This window comes from Pangasianodon hypophthalmus, chromosome 23, assembly GCF_027358585.1.
Source record: "Pangasianodon hypophthalmus isolate fPanHyp1 chromosome 23, fPanHyp1.pri, whole genome shotgun sequence".
In the NCBI taxonomy this organism is placed as follows: domain Eukaryota; kingdom Metazoa; phylum Chordata; class Actinopteri; order Siluriformes; family Pangasiidae; genus Pangasianodon; species Pangasianodon hypophthalmus.
In genome coordinates this window covers 4,394,099-4,414,299 of record NC_069732.1, presented here as the reverse complement: position 1 = coordinate 4,414,299, position 20,201 = coordinate 4,394,099, and the positions used below count along the sequence as shown (strand labels likewise).

General features: G+C 38.1%; 1 protein-coding gene across 2 annotated transcripts; it reads right to left on the bottom strand.

Annotated features, from left to right (window-relative positions):
• Positions 1 to 59: 59 nt before the first annotated feature.
• Positions 60 to 19,880, bottom strand: slc27a1a (solute carrier family 27 member 1a). 2 transcript variants are annotated; one of them, XM_026945925.3, is made up of 13 exons: positions 19,585 to 19,880; positions 19,205 to 19,360; positions 13,278 to 13,672; positions 11,918 to 12,082; positions 9,481 to 9,550; positions 9,274 to 9,365; positions 8,170 to 8,279; positions 5,673 to 5,882; positions 4,831 to 4,957; positions 3,705 to 3,842; positions 2,303 to 2,467; positions 1,981 to 2,127; positions 60 to 1,155 (listed from the first exon to the last, which is right to left on the bottom strand). In XM_026945925.3, exons 2-13 carry the CDS (start codon positions 19,357 to 19,359, stop codon positions 998 to 1,000), a joined length of 1,932 nt encoding a protein of 643 aa, XP_026801726.3. In that variant the 5' UTR covers position 19,360; positions 19,585 to 19,880; the 3' UTR covers positions 60 to 997. The 2 variants fall into 2 exon arrangements, with proteins under 2 accessions (XP_026801726.3, XP_026801727.3); XM_026945926.3 differs by lacking the exon at positions 19,585 to 19,880 and having other exon boundaries at positions 19,205 to 19,492.
• Between the last annotated feature and the right edge of the window lie 321 nt (positions 19,881 to 20,201).

Sequence of the window (20,201 nt, the reverse complement as noted above, 5' to 3'; positions counted from 1 at the left end):
GGACATCAGAAATCAATGAATATTTGTTATAAAGTCTGACAATAAAGTCATCAATGAAAGCAGGTTTTTAATAATGTTTATTTTAGCTCAGTTTCCATTCACATCATGTTAAAACAGGACAACCGTCAGTGCTGATGGCTCACAGAGTGTAACAGAATAACACTAAAATTCAAATTAAACTGTCTATAATGGATGATTATTTTCTCAAATTCAGGGAGAACAGATTTAAGGCACTTTGTATTAGACGTCTTTAGAAATATCCATCTACAATCATTTAAAAACAAGCTAATCACGCTCACAGTCAGTGTGGAAAACATCATCGATGTTAGTGTTTGGCAACCCAGACAGGGATTATTATTAATAAAGTAAACTATACACTCCCTTTTTAGGAGGTTTTATTTATTGCTTAAAAGTATTTGTCTCTAAAACAATAGTAGTAAATAAAGGATAACAGAATTATGAGGAATTTATTCGTTTGTGCTGCCGGGTTTGTGTTTGCGTCACAATATCAGGAGGAAAATAATGTAAGAATATCAGCAGCTCTGGTGTTCAGGAGAATGCTTCTCCTCTTGTACAGGTACAGTGGTGTAATACTTCTGTTCCACATGAGTTATTAAATGAACACCATTTAGCAGGCATAATTTGACCTCAGAAAAGTTTGACCTCGGAAATTTCCTCTACTAAAAGTAACACATGTTCCCGAATAAAAACCAACATATCAGACAGAGCTTTTCGCTGGTAACAGAACATCCCGTTGAGGAACCCCTTAACCTAATGTGCGTCTCATGCAAAAGGCACGGTTTACACGCTGTAAAACGTAAAAATGAACACTTTTTAAATATAGTGTTATTCAGTTAAACAGTGCTAAACATTAAACCTTGTCTCTCTAAATATTAGCAGTACAAGCCACAGCAGAGATCCTGTTTGCTTTCTTTTGCACCTTAATAACTGATCCCTGAAATGCCATGGCTTTACCTGATCTGCTCCTCATCCTCTCTCACAGAGGTATCCTATTTTCTACTAAGGCATTATAGACTTCCTCAGTCACTACCTCATAACGCCCTGCTCTGGAGTTCAGAAAGTAGATCTGGTCCGCTGTGATACGGGGGTCAAATCCCTCCTTCTGTAACCTGGTCTTCTGAATTTTAAATGTACCTGTGGGGAGAGATGATATAGTAAATGGACTAGCGTACAGATATAATTACAGACTGAAGACTTATTGTTTCTCAAAGTGTTTCTCATATTCCCCAAAGAGGATTAGTGCATAGCGAGAGTTGAGACACTGAAAATAACAGTATATTTTCAATACAGTCCTTTAACAAATTATTCATATAACCTGTGAGATAGTTCCACACGGGTGACTTTTTTCACTGCTGATCTGTTCAAACTGAGGTGGAGAGTAAACGTTATTTTTAAATCACCTTAGCATTACTATTAAAATTATTTGTTCAATTTCACACTTTGTTGTAGGCCAAGTTGATCATTTTTCCTGTCCTTTTTCTCGCTTTCTGCCCAAAACTGGAAATGCTCCTTTTGATCATTTTCAGTCCAAAAAAATTATTGATGTTAATTATATACTTGTCTAATGTCAGCTACATCATACATATATATATACTAATGTATTAGATTTCACATTAATGAACCCAAACCATTCTTCATTGCATGACCGCATCTTTCAAGCAGGAAAATCAAATCAAGATGAACGCACTGACCAATGTGAGATGGGGGAAGGAGGCGGGGCTTCCAGGGGGTCGATTATTATCAGTTTAAATCACCTATTCAACTGGGAGTTGCTTCAGATTCATACATCGATTGGCTCATCTGCCAATTTTATTAGGGGAAAAAATAAAGATTTCTCTTTTTGTGATAAATTGTAGCAGCCTATGCTGATCGGAGTCCGTTTGAAAATACGCAACTCCTATATAAAATGTGTAAAGGTTGGCGGATCTGTTGATGCTGTGAGGTGAGGCAGTAACTCACCTGTAGTGTCTACTTGTGGGGAGATGCGGAGAAAAACTGGCCGAGCGTATGGAGGCAACACCTTCTGGACTTCTCTGAGAAAGGATTCACAGTTAAAGCTCCCTGTGGACTCAGCGATAGCGGCCATCCCCGCTTTTCCCTCCACACCTGTAATTCACACATTCATAAATCACTAAAATCATTTCCCTCACAGGCCAGAGTTTTTTTATTTGAAATACTGAGCAGTTAACATGGTAATCTAATCAGCTTGTCTGTAGTTGACTATAAAATGACTTAAAATGCTCATCACCACTAAATGTCTTTTCTGAAACAACACCCTCACCTGGCACGGTGACTCCGTACACTGCCACATCCGTCTGGCCCAGCAGGCTGCTCAGGATTCCTTCCACTTCAGTAGTGGAGACGTTTTCACCCTTCCAGCGAAACGTGTCCCCACTGCGGTCCCGGAAGTACATGTAGCCCAGTTCATCCATCACCAGAACGTCACCTGAAGTCAAAAAGATGCAGCACGACGCATCAATAATGTAATGAGGTGTAATCGGACATTCGCTCCTCTCCTTTCAGTGTCATCATACGTCATAGATTTTAGTGCGCTACACGGGTGACGTTTGGTTCAGGTGAATTTTCTTCACATTCGGTCTGAATGTTACTTTAGCTGGAAAAGCAGAAAAGCGTAGTTTTCAAGTGTCTCTTGTATCAAGGAGTCAAAAAAAGTAAACGTAAATGCTATAGCTACACTGTAGATGTTACCAGCTCTGAGGCTTTCTAGCAAATTATCTAGATAAGCTAGATATGAAATGTACAAACGCAAATCCATGAATATGACTATTAGTCAACTATAAGTCAAGCACTTACATTTATAAACATGCTCCTAAAATAATCTGGTTCATTTGTTAAAACTTTTATAGCATGCCGGTTTGGTGTTTTCAAATTACAGAAGAGGAAAAAGAAAGAGGAAAAATATCTTGTAAATGGGACATTCTTTATGAAAAGAGTGTGCAAATGGTTAATTTAAATAACTCTTATTTTTAGTATATTTAAAGTTGATGTTGAATTTGAACTCTTTAAAATTTAATTTCAATTTTGAGATTTTCTCTCCATTTTTAAACATTTTCACCATACATGACAACTTTCGCTTACAATTAAGCAATACTGCATGACTGCGAGTGCGATACTGCTTTTATACATTTTTATAAACAAGAAATTAATATCGAGTAAGTGACATTTCGGACACAGTATGGGCAAATGTTCTGTTTATTTTTGCTCTGTTAGCAGAAACAGATACCAAAAAAGCTACAATCACTTTATAGCACGTCAGCTAGCTAGCTCATAATGATTTGTACATTCCTGTTAAAGGTGCTTCCGGTAAAACATGCATCCCTTCTTCCTTTTCATCTTCCTCTGATGAGCTTTCATGTTTTGAGTCAAAAGTTATATTCCTGAAATGCACTGTTTGCCATGTCTGCTGATTATGTTACTAACACTAATGTAGTAACCGGTTCGAAGTGGAATTTTACGTGGTGAACACAGATGAGCGGAGTGATACACACAGTGAAACGTCCCAGTGTGGTTATAGGAAATATAAGCACTCTTGGAACACCATTCGACCAATCAGATTAGTGGACTGGAACTAACTGTTGTATAATAGAGCATATCAAAGGGCAAAATCAAAATCTGGTCCAACAACAAGTAGTGTAACAATTTATAGGTGAGAGATGACTCACCCGACAGGTAGGCAGAGTCGTTTTTCTTGAAAACGTTGTGGGCAATCTTCTTCTTGGTGGCTTCCTGATTGGCGTAGCCGTCAAAGCGACGCAGAGGATCCTGCTGGTTGATTTTGCCCACCAGCAGCCCGGGTTCTCCTGGGAATAAAACAGTGAAGGAGGTTAACAGCTGAGTGTTATATTGCTGTGTACACCGCGTACACTTATGCAACACAGCTGCTGTGTGTATTCTAAGCTCACTAGGTTGATCCTCAGAAATTAACGCTATATTTCTAAATAGTGCAATAAGCAGTAGAGCTTGAAATGACGACAGCAGCAGCCCTGAGAGACATCTGTATCTAAATCACATGTTTATATTCTATCCTAGATCTAGGGTATTCATTATGTGTACAATAACATTTTGGTTATTAATTTAATCCAGGGAGCTTTTTATTCCTGAACTTTCCACTGACCAAACACATTAAGGTCCAAGTGGCATTATTTATTGCGCCCGACTTGTTTTTGTATTAATGAGATTTGGATTAAACCCATTAAAATTCATGTGACCAGTCAAACATGCTAATACCTATAAGAACGCAATAATAATTATTATTTTAATAAGAGTGTGTTTTGTGATTTCCACTGCTGTAAGACTTCATGGAACCACCGACCCTTAGTGACCTCCCATGCACCCCCCCTTTTTTTTTTAAATCAAATCAAAAGATGGATCTAAATGTTGTACTCTATGCACTAATCTTGTCAATGTTTTCTGGATTGGTACATAGTAAAAACCTTTTAAGGTATAGGTTATATAAAGGTTAAGACAATGGTGGAAAGTTTTGAAAACAAGCTTACAGAGCATAGCTGCATTTTTGTATAACTTTTTGTATAGCTTTGTATAACTTTCTGGTCTACTAGACAGATATGAGACCTAGAAAAGCTGGAGGAAAATCACAGCAATTTGTCGACCGCATGTTTCAGCTCTGTCGTGCCATCCAATAAAGGTTTTAAGGTATAGAGACGCGTGTGTAAAATGCGTAGCAGCTGGATGCACGAGTATTACACCCGGGCTGAACATACAGTAATGATGAGAATAAATCTACAGACTAGGATTATCTTAAGACTAGACTTAGGATGGAGAACTCACCTGGCTTACATGGAACACAAAGTCCGTCCTTATTCCTCACCAGCTCCATGGTCTCTTCGTTTACCTTCACTAGACGGATGGGGTAGACGCTCGGCAGAATCATGCTGTTAAACCCACACGATCCCACCTGCAGAGAGGAGCCATACTAATAAACCACCCACAGTAGCCACATAGCAAATGACTGCACACAGGGTTGCCAGGTATGCTGAAAAAATAACAAATATTCATTGTGATACCTACAAAGTAACAAATAGGCAAAAAATAAGTATGACAGTACTATTGAAGCATTATTACACCAGCCTTTTTGTCTTACTATACGTACTGTTATAAATAAAGTATAGCTATGAGAACGAGTAGGTCAGTTTTCTGACATGCAAGAGGAAAAAGTACATTCATACAGTAAATAGTCAATTTCTATTTTATATGCATTTACTGTAACTACAATACTTAAAATACAATACTTACAATACAGTACTATGCATTCATTGTTTACTATTTAGCTTGCAAAACATTAATATCATTAATCTAATGTAAGCAAAAATACTTCCCCAAAATGTAAGTCAAAAGTAACAGGAAACCTGCGGACCTGAAAACCCCGATCACATGCACCACAAACCACATCTGTGATGTAATCTGTGCTGTGGTTATGTGGGTTTTATGAATTACACTCTCACTGCACGGCATACTGTGTTCATTTTTTTTAATTAAACGAATATGGTCAAACTCCATTCCATGGTCAGCACCACACTTAATTTATACACACACACACACACACACACAAAAAGGCCCTGAAAGGAGCAACTTTGACCGGTGACGCTTATCCAGCCACTCTAGAGCCCGACCTTGCCGTCCATGTTGGCGATGCTGCAGTTACACTCGGTGGCTCCGTAGAACTCGCCGATCTGTTTAATGCCGAAGCGCTGAGTGAAGGCCTCCCACACGCTGGGGCGGAGCCCGTTACCCACAGCCAGGCGCACACGGTGCCCACGCTCTGATGGGCGCACAGGCTGAGACAGCAGGTAGCGGCAGATCTCGCCGATGTACTGCACCACCTGGAGGAACACAGGAACATCAAGCGGTGTGATCAACTTTACATCAAACTCCAAAAAACTCAGGAGTTTAATTAGCTGTGCAGGAGTAGGAAGCAGGTAGCTCTACAAAATATACTATTACAACTACTACTGTTACTACTTCTACTATTAGCATTACTGATGCTTCTACTTTTAATACTATGGCTACTACTATTACTGGTACTACTACTGTGTCTACTATTAGCACCACTGTTATTAATTTTACTACTATTACTACTGTGAGTACTACTAGTATTACTATAATTATTACTGGTACTACTAGTAGTTCTAATACTCCTATTACTACTTTTACTACTATTACTACTACTATTTCTACTTCTACTAGTATTACTATTGTTACTACTTCTACTACTACTGTTATTTCTACTAATACCAATGGTACTTCTACCTTTTCTATGACTACTACTACTACTACTAATGTTACTACTACTACTAGTACAGATATTAATCCAGAAAAAGAGTGTAAAGTGAGTAGAGAACTTGTGTGAGGACTCTAGCAGCTGGATTAGAATAATCAGCTATTTTTTTCAGGTTTCTGAAATAATCCAAATGTGAGGTTATGAAAGCACACTCCAGGATTTCAGCACTGTACAGACTAAGCAGAAGTGAAATGTTCAAAAACCAGAAGGTGACTCTTAACAGTGACCAGGCCTAACTGTAAATCATGGATACACACAGGCAGCGATGCACGAGGCACAAACCTAAATGCATAAAGAGAATTATGAACTATGGCCTGACCAAGGTGGAGAATATGATGGAAAAAAAAAAAGAGGGCCAATAACTGAACCCTGAGGAACTCTGTACTGACAGAGGCAGTAATAGATTTATAATTATCAATAGATACAAAGTGAAATTTGCCAGAGGGACAGAAGAGCATGTAGGTCAAAGCGTGAGCAGTGCCAGAAATCCCAGTGGAAGAGAGAAGAAACAGTCATGATTAACGTAATCATGTCATGATTCACTGCGTCAAAAACGGCACAAAGTTCAGGCAGAATAAGGACACAAAGGGCAAGAGAGTCACCAGCCTCAGTGCTCTGCAGTGAACTAAAACCAAACTGCTAAGTGGCACGGCAGCTCTGTAGCCAAGTTAAGGACCTATTCTGAGACTTTACCAGTCAGAGTAACAGGAATAGATACCCGGATGAACAAAGCCAGATGGACAAATTATCCAACAACAAGATGTACAAGCAAGAGATACAATTTAAAAAAAAAAAAAAAAAAAAAAAAAAACAGCACTCCTGAAAAATAATATTCATCAATAATTCAACAACATGATTAAAGTGATTAAAGCAGCCAGAATAAGAAAACGGCAGACAGAACGCTGTTGAAAAGCAGCAGCACAGCTACGCATGGCTAATCTACTCCCAAGATACAGAACATCTGATATCTTTTTGACACTTTTCTGGCCACAACGTTCATGATCTTGAAGGCTGCGATCTGATTGGCTCTCTGCACTTCTGTATAAACATGCACTCATTTTCAGCAGGAAAACAAAATTTTGAACATAATGAGGTTTTGGAGCATGATATAGTCATTATACTGAAAAACGTTTTGACATGTTTGTCGTCGGGCTACGGTTGGTCTTCTGCCGTATCACTAAATTTTTTTTTTTCGATGCGAAAGTAGGCGGTTCTTGACAAATTCAGAAAATGTACCGAACTTTCTGGTGAAGTCAGAAGTCTGGCTTGCAAGTCTATACACAGCATACTGAAAATTCTAAAGTGAGTTTCTGAAGTCACTTTAGACCGAATTTTCACTTCATAAATTACTTCATGCGATTATGTGCATGGTCCTTGTGTGACATGTTTCTGGAGGGAAAGTACTGGTTCAGTGAAGAGCTAACTTCAGCCAGCTAGCTAGCTTGTTATTTCTGAGTGATAGGTTGTCTAAGGAGCTGGAAAGGATTCTTGCTGTAGCTATACAGTAATAATAAGCAGTTCCTTCATGCTGAGAATTCGAGAAAGACGTGACCCCGGCCTGCTACTACTGGCCCGGGTTTCGAAGATCGGCAGATTTGCAGGGTTAAAGCTCAGATGAATTTGGTGCAAAGTGAAGTTAAAGGTGTTGGATGCTAAATTAACCTCTATCAGAAGCGAATCCATTTTCACGTACTGTATCCTATTCCATTCACGTGAACAAGCTACTTTATTCACGTCCGGTGTGACGGCTGCTTTCGACTCAGAGAGAAGGCTCAGCTCTGTAATTCTGTACGTCTCATTAATAAAATGTGATCAAATCTATGACTTACAGTGCAGTTGTACTTGATGCAGTCTTCCCAGAAGCGGCTGGCTGAAAACTTCTTCTTCACCACCACAGTCAGTCCGTTGATTAAACACTGACCGACACCAATTATATTACCTGAGTTGAGATGCGACACCAACATTATTTCATTATACTATGTTAATTTTTTTTTAGAAATGAAAAAAAAAAAAAAAGCTTTTAATTAAGATTATCCATGATTTTATTTTCATGTGACCTCTGTATTTTTACAGAATTTTCATAGTTTTTAATGTAAATATTAAATAGTCTAAGAACATTTTAATAGTTCAATTAAATAGATTTTTAATTAAAATTAATTTTTTTACTGTAAAGTTTAACATTTTTGCTGTAGACATTACCCGAGTTTAGGTAATGTTTTTTTTTTTAAATAATAAAGGTTTTAATGTAAATATTTGTAATTATTATATATTTGTAATTGTAAAATATTTGTAATTATTATTATATTAATGTAAATGTTTTTAAATGTAAATATACCCAGTGAGAATTATCCAGCTTGTCTGATGTGTTGTTTAATTGTTTCGTTTTCCGTAAAATGTCTGAGGATTCTGGGATAGCATGTTGCAGTTCACTGCAGCCATAAAGGCAAACACACACACACACACACACACACACGAAAAAAAAAAACTAAACTCGTGAAAGTGCAGCGTTAATGTTTTATAAATCCATAATGTGTCGTGATTCAGGGTGAAACCTCTGCAAAGTTACTGTCTATGAAGTGTACATTCATTGCACTGCTGCTTCAGGGTTTAATCTCAAGTTACATTCATTCTAACTGACAGAATAATAAAGACATGTTGTAATGCATCAACACTCTATTGTCCAGTAAATTAAACTGTCTACTGTCCAATTTCACTGCCATGGACACCCTGATGTGTCTGACGTCTTCTGAGAACGTTTCCATTTATAGAAAAACACTCGTATAAATGAATACTCTTTCATATGCAAATATACACATTTCATATTTTGGTCTTCCTGACATTCAACATTTGAAGCTTGCTGCGAACACAATTTGATTCAATGTTTTATTTGTAATAATAATAATTATTATTATTTTAAATAATGCACTGCTTACCTGCTGAATGGTAGAGAGGTAAGCAGTCATACAGGATGTCATCTGGCTTCATGCCGAAAGCATAATACCCAAAAGCCGCCATTCTATAATATCTTTATAAGAAAAAACAAAACAAAACAATGCATTGCATCTGTAAGTAACCCAAGAAACACAAAATCAGATATGATTGAAGTGAAATGTAAAGGTAGAACTTGTAGCCCGACGTACCGACTGTGCACCACGATAGCAGCTTTGGGAAGTCCAGTAGTTCCCGAGGTGTAAATGTAGAACAAACGGTCTGCAGACAAAAAGCAGTACGAGTCGGAGTATTTACTTATACTTATTTCAATCTTATATACACTCACATTCACACAAACAATGGCTCATCATCATCATCATCATCATCATCATCAGGTCAGATGGTTAATGCATGAGCAAATAACTTAGAAACTAGTTTTTTTATTTACTTTAAAACAATTTCAGGGTTGTAGATGATTTGCAGAATGTCTCACGGTCTGCTCAAAATCAGTATCACTATGAGTATCTGTTCAGACCAATAGTCAAAAGACCAGAAATGAAAAGGATGATGTACATATTACAGATATAAAGTAGTTTGTCAGTGTTACAGATGTGACATCACACAGTGATTTACATTTATTATCCATCTTTATAGCACAGCGCAGTCGACTTCTCGACTCAGAAGGTGTTGATTTCAGTATATCACAGCGTAGTTCACTTCTCTAATCTGATTGGGAAGAAGGTGTGCCTTTTTTTTTTTTTTTTTTTTTTGAGTTCTGGCTATAACATGAACATTAAGTTAACATTAATGCTCATTGACAGGAACTTGTACGACGGACGCTCCACAAAAAATAGGACTAACAATATACAGCCTTATTAAAAGCGTGGTGTTGTTTAACAAGAAAAATGTATAACTGTTTTTTGTTAGGAGACATTTGTTTCACATTCAGAAATTCAGGAGTCTCCAGTGTTAAAGCTTTGTAACGGGCACGGTGCTACGAGAAAGTCTTCAGAACAGAGGATTTCTGCATTTTTTTGCATAAAAGCTGAATTTTTTGAGAATGAGAGAGAGAAAGACAGAGATGCTGGTAAAGGAACGACTGTTTATTGTTGCTATAACGCAAGGGAGAACGAGAAACGAACTTGTCTCGTAAACGTTCCACAACATTAAATGTAACTATAAACCTTTAAAATAAATAAAGATTTGTTCATTAATAAATTAAGCGGAATAACACACTCCAGACTGTTCTGTTACATGAAAATAATCCACTTCAGGGGGTCTGTCATGCGTTATTCCTTAAATGACTGTAATCTTTAAACCCATGATGCATGATGTGTTGAATATGATTTAAATACTGTATGTTAAACACTTTATATAAATCTAGATCTATGCATCTTAACTTGACTGGAATGTTTAAATACACAATGCGTTACGTGTTTATTATGCGTTAAATATGTCTAAGGATCAGTTTTCTGGATGAATCTCATGTTATAGATACACTGTACATACTAACATCACTTTTTTAAAATAAATGTTATTCATTTTTATTTCACAAATCATGTGATCGTACATTAAAAAAAATGTATATGATTTTTAAAAATGACCAATATGAAATGTTATGTTCTCTGTCAATTTCCTCAATGAACCATAAAATAATGTGGGAGAAACATTTTGTGTGAAAATTAACCATGAATTTCAAAACATATTATATATGTATACACATATATGTATGTGTGTGTGTGTGTGTGTGTGTGTGTGTATTCCTTTGACTAAAGACATGAAATCATTTGAAAATTAGTAATGTCTTATCTTTTTTAAGATGTTAATGAGGAAATTTGTCCCTAAAGAAGATCACAGGACTGAAAACACTTTCCCATCCTGCAGTCTTGGGAACTTTCTTCCTCCCACCTAAAAAGAGCTAAAAGACTTTAGAAAGACCCGGGGGCCTCATGGCCGAACGCCAGCTGAGTACGTGAACAAGACTAATCAAGAGAGGTTTGGATTCCGGTGATCAGGACACTTCATCTGAGTTATTGTGTCTTTCGTTGTCTATAGCATTTCAATGTGGGCTCTTTTTTTTTTTTTTTAACACTAATCTCTAAGCAGAGCATACAACCTACACAAATTTAGTGACGGACAAAAATCTTTTTTCTGGCAAAAAAAAAAAAAAAAAGAGTAAAATGAGCAAAATATTTGGAAAAATAGAAAGATTTTATTTACTACATTTACTACATTAATATTTGTACTATTTCTATTCAGCTTTTCTACTACATTGTAGTATTAATCACCGGTTAAGTAAAACTTAATTTTACTTAAAATAAATAATTAATAAATTATTAGACTTAATGCAACAGTACAAAAAGCTAATTAATAATAATAATAATAATAATAATAATAATAATAATAATAATAATAATAATAATAATTTAAAATCCCATACTTGAGTTTTGAAATTTCAGTGTGGGCCAGGAATTTTTATTGCATTGTTTTTACTGTAATTTTTTGTAAATTCAGACGAACTCGACGTGGTTTCTGTACTCGAGTGCTGTAACACTCAGATTACAACACAGAGATGTTGCTGAGGTTATATTGCTACAGCGACTTTTATAAACACTTGGAGCAAGCTGTAAAGGCGTCCCCGCTCACCGCTGAAGCCCTTGGATGGAGTGCAGGAGGGAGGATGGCGTGGTGCAGACGCCAGCAGCGAGTCGAATGGCTGAGCTTTGAGAGAGGTCATGTGATCAGGACTCAGGTCTCCGGTGCAGAAGAGAGCCACAGACTCACTCAGAGAGGAGCTCACCTCCGACACGGCTACAAAGAGACATGACATCATAAAGAGGCAGAAGTGATTAAAAACTGAAATTGACGTGATTTTTACAATGTCTGCATAATTTCATCAACAAAATCAGAAATGTTTAAACAATCTAAAAGCTAAACTACTAAAACTAATATACTGGAAAATGCACACATCTTTAAGATATGCATTAGCATACCGAATAATTCTCATTTATACCACAGTGCTGCTGAATTCTCAATTCTGATTGGTCAGACAGTGTTGGTTAATTTTCTCTAACAGCAGCTCTGACAGTAGTGCAGCTGCAAATCAGATTTATATCAATGCTCTCTCTATAACACATTATCGTTTCTATAGCAACAATGTACACAGGAACTTACATGGCACATGCTACATATAAACAGACTTAAAAACCTAAAATATTTATTCAACATTTATGGAAATTTTTTTTCTACGTCTTCAGAAGAGTTTCCACTTTGTGAATTTTTTTCCAGTCACTTGACAATCTGATTTTTTTTTCGTCTTATGAACTTCAAGAGAGAGAGAGAGAGAGAGAGAGAGAGAGAGAAAGAGCGACTGGTGAAGGAACAATTGTTTATACAATTTTAATTATTGGCATATTGCTGTGTTACAAGAGGAATAAAACACTTCAGGGCATGCTGTTTTTGGAAAATGATCCACTTTGAGGTAGTAACAGTAACTCCGCTTCATCACACCACCCTGTCATTGATTATTTTATTATAACAGCATGTCCGGAAGTGTTTTATTCCTAATATATAAGGATAAAATCTCATTTAACTCATTTAATGTTTTACTAATTTGAAGTAACCATATCAAGTGAAATCGGGTCTAAATTATGTATCAGGGAAGAAAGCAAATGATTTTATGATGATATTATTTAAAATAAATTTATAAAAAATAGATTTTTTTAAAATGTAGGTTAAGTATTCTTATAGTCATTATGTCTTAACAGTTATTGCTTTTTAAGCAGCAGAAGAATGTGATATCGTTGCATTTTTTACATTGCTGTTTCAAATCCATGCATCTTTGATAACTATGAGCATAATACTTGTGGGGAAAAAAAATCTAAAAATAATGATTAAAACTCTTCACAAAGGGGAGAAGGGGAGCTTAGGTCATTGCTTATTGCTTAGGTCACTGAAGAATAGAAACCTAATATGTATTACATATTCACAGTAACAAATGCTTTACCATCAGCGAGCTCTGCCCCAAAAACGAGCGCCCGTGCTCCCGACGCGCCCAGGCAGTGCATGAGGGAGTCTCGCCTCAGGTTGAAGTTGATGAGCGCTGACTCGATGCCGAGTTTAGCCAGGCCGAGCCACAGCACCACCTGCAGAGGCCTGCTCTCCATTAACACCGCCACCACGTCCCCCGAGCCCCAGCCCTGACTCAGAGCCCAATGAGCCACGCCGTTACACAGCCGGTCGAGCTCGGAGAAGGTCCACGTTTCCCCGGTGGCCTCGTACACCAGAGCGGGTTTGTCCGGGTGCTGAGCCACGGTCTGGGCGAAGATGGAGGGGATGGTGCTGCCATTACGCGTGTGACGCCACAGCGCCAGCTTCACCCTCAGGAGCACCAGCACACCACTGGAGTGGAAAAACAAAGGCAATGAGTCATTAATACTACATTAAGACCAGTAAACAGACTGTCTCTGAACATCTCATTTCCATTCAGCTTGAGTGGGCGCCAAGTAAATAATTCAGCTAATGAGTAGGCGATGAGCCAAAGTAATATCTGCTGTACGCATTACAAGCTCGTCTTGATTTACAAACAAGATTTAATTGGATTTGTTTTACACCTTGTGGAAAAGTGGCACATTATCTGTCATCTAGAGTCGCATGTCACTTAGAAAGGGATTTATCACAGATAGTGATTAACAAGTTATTAATGCCTCAGACTGCTTTCACACATTTGGTGTATTATTTATTCAGAAAAGATCTTGGGTGGAGGGGTTTTTGTGCCGATAAGGAAAAAAAAGTGACTCTGTAGCCACAACATGTTTTATCAGTCTTCCCTACTATAAGCTGAGTATCCTAACTTGCTTTCTAGATTAGATTTATCATCACCAGTTTAAAAAAGAAGATTAGTGTAACCCTGGTGATGAGGAGGTTGTTTGTCTTCACTGTAGCTTTGAAGGTAGAAAGTCAAGAGAATGAAAGAATTTGTGAGAATCCACAGGTAAAGTGGGACGTCTCGTCACGTCCTGGAGAACATTCCATACATAGTGGAGTGCTTTTTAAAAGCGGCTGTCTTCCTCTCACTACGCCTTCACAATGTTAAATAAGGGAATAAAGGTCGGCTGAGATCTTATTACAGATATCAGAAATTATACCATATGCTCGAGAAGGATCTAAAGTATAATTATAAGGCTGGGCTTGAAACTCAGTGGACATCTCAGGAATTTAAAAATAGTCTCAAACTTCTGAAAGGAAGAAAGGACCTCATCCAATTCCAAATCATCGAACACTTAAATGCCAAAAGTGGTAGGTTATAAAGGATTGATTCATTAGAGTTCTAGTGATGGTGTTGTCTTCAAGCAGAGCTGCAAGCAAGCGTATCGAGAGCACCTCGGAGCAACTCAGACGTTCTTGAACCACACCCGTGTGCCAACGCTGCGTTCTCACCTGACTAAAGAACCGCACCGAGGACATGAACGCACCAGGGCACGATTCAAGGCAGCAGGCGCACCAGGCGCAGCAACATAAACTAAAATTAAGGATTAGGATTGAGTTTGAAATAAAATAAGCCAATAGGCTCAAACCTAGCATTCAGGTAGAAAAAAAAAACAGATATTTGAACTTGGTGGATTTTTGTTTTAGTTCTGAACATTCAATACTCCGACAACAGGATCACCAGAGTTTGACTGGGCAAGTTTAGACAGGAACACAAACACACAAACACACACAAACACTCCATCCTGTACATGACTATAACAGTGCAAGTTAATAAAAACCACAATTACAACAGCAGTGTGACAGGATGAGCAAGATTATCATATAAGTGCCAGATATAAAGGATCTGTCCTACAACACAATGGGAGAAAAACAAACACTTATGAAGCTGTGAGAACATCAGAGACTGTTAATTTATTAAATCTATTAAATCATAAGAGGTACACACAGTGTGGATGACAAGTAAATCAACGAGAAACTAACGAGGGAGCAAAGAGCTGCACTAACATCTAAAGGAATTATTACACACTCTCTGTTGAATTAAAAGCTAGACTTAATTACACTGGTGTTAGATGTTATGAAAAAGTGTCTATCAGTTGTCTAGAGCTGTGTGTGAAGCCTGATTTGGAGATAAAAATCACACATTATAAATGAATTTTTTCTTTGAGCTCAGCGCATAATTTAGTGCCAATGCGACAAAAGAGAGAAGAAGACAAAGTTCAGGCGGGTGTCCTATTTTTGATGCTATGATGATTGTCTAAAAGCTGCCAAAACGAGGACGGTATAAGATTACGCGAAACTCACAGGACAGCTACAAATGCAGTAGCAGCAATGCCCTTCAAATGTTCTTATTACGTCAAGCTCATGTTGAAGAACATTTGTATTTATGCAAAAAAAAAATAAAAAATTCTGCATGAGCGAATCTACACGCTGATTGATCACGTAAGCAGAACGTAGTATATTTCTTTAATCACAGGTCTATCGTTAGAGGATCTTCACTGTCCAATCTGACATGGGAACACACTGCCACAAAATTACAAAATGAAGCAATTGTCCCATATGGTGTGACCAGTAATAATCTTAAAAAAAAAAAATTAAAAAAAAAATAAAAGGTAAAATCGCAGTCTAAAACCAGCTTAAGTCAGAAAGCGGATATAACATCACAAACTCCGCCCACTAAGCATCCTTCAAAATACTGCTGCAATTTCACTGGCCATCGGCGACTGTTAACAAAAAAAAAAAAAAAAAAAGTCAGTCTGCCTGGGCAAGGAACGACAGCTCTAAGCTTTTCGGAGCAAATATACTCTCTATAGACAGGCATACAACGATATAATATTGATATTGTCATATATTACGACACAATACATTTTTGTGTGATATCACAGGCATCATCCGTATTTCCATAACAAACTCTGAATCTAAACAAAGCAACAGGTTTGATGTTAACATTTTGTTGCTGTATGTTTTAAATTTCCGTCAGGTTTTTCATGTTTTTCTACTGTTTGGCAGTTTGCTAGTAAACCTCTATATTGTGATATACGTCATGTATCATAGAAATGTCTTCCAGTATCATTGCGATATTAGATTTTTTTTGTCGTATCGCCCACCACTGGGTTGCACACAAAAAAACGGCTAGTTAAATATTTAATAAATGAAATCTTATAGTGATAATGCTGCTAATGTCTCTGGACCGTCAGGTATTAGTAACAGGTCGAAGTGATTGGATTTGTGCTGAAGACCTTTCGTGGCTCATTTGCAGGGCAACATTCAGGATACACAGGAAAGCTGTTGGCAAGTCAGGGCACGAACATTCAACATGTTTGCTACAACATGTAACACACACGTCCCTTACATTGTGTGCATGACTGTACAAACAGTGCAAGTTAATAAATGAAACAATTTAAAGCTGCGAAATGTGACTGGAGGTTAAAAAATAATCACTGATTGCATGGGTCATTCCTTCTATATATTCATTTCTGCATGTTCATGACGGGTGCCAATAATTCAGGAAGAACAGGTAGCTTGTCACTGGTGTGGTATGCTGAAGATCTTAAATATACCACTGTTAAAAAACAATTGTAACATATTAAGTATATTTCCCTATAAGCTGGAAGAGTCGTATGCGCTTAGCATGTGCATTATTTGGACTTTTGAGTACGGGAAATTTCAACTACATGTACATCTGTGCTTCAAAGATATCAGTCTGTTTTGCATTCCTCTCTCATGCTTATTTGACCTCGAAATTGTATTGTGATCTGTCTGCTGAAGGGTAGACTCAGTTCCCAACGACTAATCACTGATCACCACTGTTTGTTCCCAATGATGAATCACTAATCATCACTGTTTGTTCCAAACAACCAATCACTGATCACCGTTGTTTGTTCCCAATAATCGATCACTGATCACTACTGTTTGTTCCCAACGACTAATCACTGATCACCACTGTTTGTTCCCAACGACTAATCACTGATCACTACTGTTTGTTCCCAATAATCGATCACTGATCACTACTGTTTGTTCCCAATGACTAATCACTGATCACCATTGTTTGTTCCCAATAATCGATCCCTGATCACCACTGTTTGTTCCCAATGACTAATCACTGATCACCATTGTTTGTTCCCAATAATCGATCCCTGATCACCACTGTTTGTTCCCAATGACTAATCACTGATCACCACTGTTTGTTCCCAATGACTAATCACTGATCACAACTGTTTGTTCCCAATAATCAATCACTGATCACCATTGCTTGTTCCCAATAATCAATCCCTGATCACCATTGATTGTTCCCAACGACTAATCACTGATCACCACTGTTTGTTCCCAACGACTAATCACTGATCACTACTGTTTGTTCCCAATAATCGATCACTGATCACTACTGTTTGTTCCCAATGACTAATCACTGATCACCATTGTTTGTTCCCAATAATCGATCCCTGATCACCACTGTTTGTTCCCAATGACTAATCACTGATCACCACTGTTTGTTCCCAATGACTAATCACTGATCACAACTGTTTGTTCCCAATAATCAATCACTGATCACCATTGCTTGTTCCCAATAATCAATCCCTGATCACCATTGATTGTTCCCAACGACTAATCACTGATCACCACTGTTTGTTCCCAATGACTAATCACTGATCACTACTGTTTGTTCCCAATGATCAATGACTGATCACCACTGTTCCCAACAAAAAAAATCACTGATCACCATTGTTTGTTCCCAATAATCGATCCCTGATCACCACTGTTTGTTCCCAATGACTAATCACTGATCACCATTGTTTGTTCCCAATAATCGATCCCTGATCACAACTGTTTGTTCCCAATGACTAATCACTGATCACCATTGTTTGTTCCCAATAATCGATCCCTGATCACCACTGTTTGTTCCCAATGATCAATGACTGATCACCACTGTTCCCAACAAAAAAAATCACTTATCACCATTGTTTGTTCCCAAAAACTAATCACTAATCACCAAGCGTTTGTCTTTGTTTTAAACGCTTTTCTTGGTGATATTTACAGCAATAAACGCGAGTTATTCCATCTTTAACTATTTCCTTTGTGCCTATTTCCCGACTCCTCACTTTCACCGCTTCATTTTGTTTGCGTTCTTGACAGAACTGTTAGTATTTTATAAACATAAATAGTACACATGTAATACATTAATAGTTTGCGCTGGCATGAACAACTTTTCCTCTAAGAAATAAATTATAATGTATTATTTTCTTTTTACTCTCAAATGCAAATAACCATGACGGCCAAATATATATACAAATGAGTTTCTTTACGTCATCCGGTGAGTTCTAGTTACGTTCTGAGCGTGCTATATTTACTTTCCCCTGAAAACAGTTGGCAGCAGTGGACGTCTAGAGCTCAGGATTTCTCTGAGGGAGAGCGTTGAAGAGTGGCATTAAGAGTTCATGTGCCTGTTCTTCATCTGAAAAGGTGACAAATCTTGACAGTAAGCTTTACAGCAGCTTGAGATCTCATTGTTTATCCCTTCTGCCTATTGTTTATTGAAGAAAGAGGGTTACTCATGAACCTGGACCTAAGATCCTGAAAGCTTTTTAGGGATTGTTCATTCCATTTCAGATATTTTAGACCACACAACACCATGTGTCACCATTGATATGCCTTTTTAAGGGTCTTGCTTGATTTGTCAACCCATCTAAACTTTTCTGAGATCTGAAGTCCAAGGAACTTGAAGCTCTTGACCATCTCCACCACACCATCACTGCTTCCTGGTGCATGGTTCCCATCATGTTTTCTAAAGTGATCTCTTTTGTCTTATTGACAGTCAGAGAGGGATTACTGGTTGTAACACAGTTTAATGCAAACTCAGAGTTTGGCCCACTCTGCAAACCTCTGTAAAATGTCTGATTATCATTGCTAATTAGACGATGCATCATGGTGCACGCGAGCAGTACTCACTTGAGGTCCCTCTTGGCGGTGCGCGCGGCCACGTACAGGTATCTCCAGCCGCCGGAGCCCAGGTACAGGCCGAGTCCAGCGGCCACGCTCCACGACCAGGGCGCGCCGAGCAGCCGGAGCAGGCCGAGAGAGCCGAGAGACACGGCATAGCGCATCCTACCGAGCACAAACACACGCTTACTCACTCACTCAAACCCCGCTCAGTGCTCTCTCCGAACGAGCAGGAGCAGGAACAGCACTCCGACAACAACACGTCCATAAAAGTCCCACAAAGAGGGAGGAGGAGGAAGCAGCAGCAGAAGAAGAAGAAACAGATGAAGAAGAAGAAGAAGAAAGATGAAGAAGCGCGAGCGCGGTGTCTAGGCGGTAAAATTACTTACCTATGGCGAAGTGAGGAAAGTGAAAAGAGTGTGTGTGAGTGTGTGAGATGGTTGGAGTGTGTGTCAGGCTGATAAAAACATGGAGAGCTGGTGATTAACACACCACTTCTTCAGGAGTGAATGGAGGTCGACATGAAACGACCTTGTTGATGTTACAACCTCGCTGAAGTTTGCTACAACTCTGCATAACATAACATTCATGACAAAAGTGGTGAAGATGAGTGATTTATTCAACAAAATCATATCTGAAGTGAACATTACGAACTCTTATCGCATGCTATAACATTCATACAAATCATAATTCAACATATTATTACACATTAGCATATTAATTGGAATAGCAAATATGCATTGCTTGGTTTTGGAGCCGGGCGCAATTCCTACACGCCTTTCTGTATAAGTGCACTACGGAGGGTACGAGTTAATTAACTGTTACACCCTACATAGTGGGAATTGGGAGGCGTTTGGGATTCAGCCCTGGACTTTCAGGATTTCAAAATGGCCGAAATGGAGTCATTTTTCAAAATAAAAGTCATCCACTAGCAGCGAAACTGACTCCTGTCCTCCTGTCAATCTCACTTTTATAGTCCAGCAGTTATTAAGATAAATCCATCCAC

Excerpts from the sequence above, each read along its gene's own strand:
- slc27a1a (XM_026945925.3), bottom strand. The coding sequence starts at position 19,359 with ATGCGCTATGCCGTGTCTCTCGGCTCTCTCGGCCTGCTCCGGCTGCTC. Across the intron at positions 9,366-9,480 it reads GCTATCGTGGTGCACAGTCG|ATATTATAGAATGGCGGCTT; the intron begins GTACGTCGGGCT and ends TTTCTTATAAAG. Across the intron at positions 3,843-4,830 it reads TTGTGTTCCATGTAAGCCAG|GAGAACCCGGGCTGCTGGTG; the intron begins GTGAGTTCTCCA and ends TTTTATTCCCAG.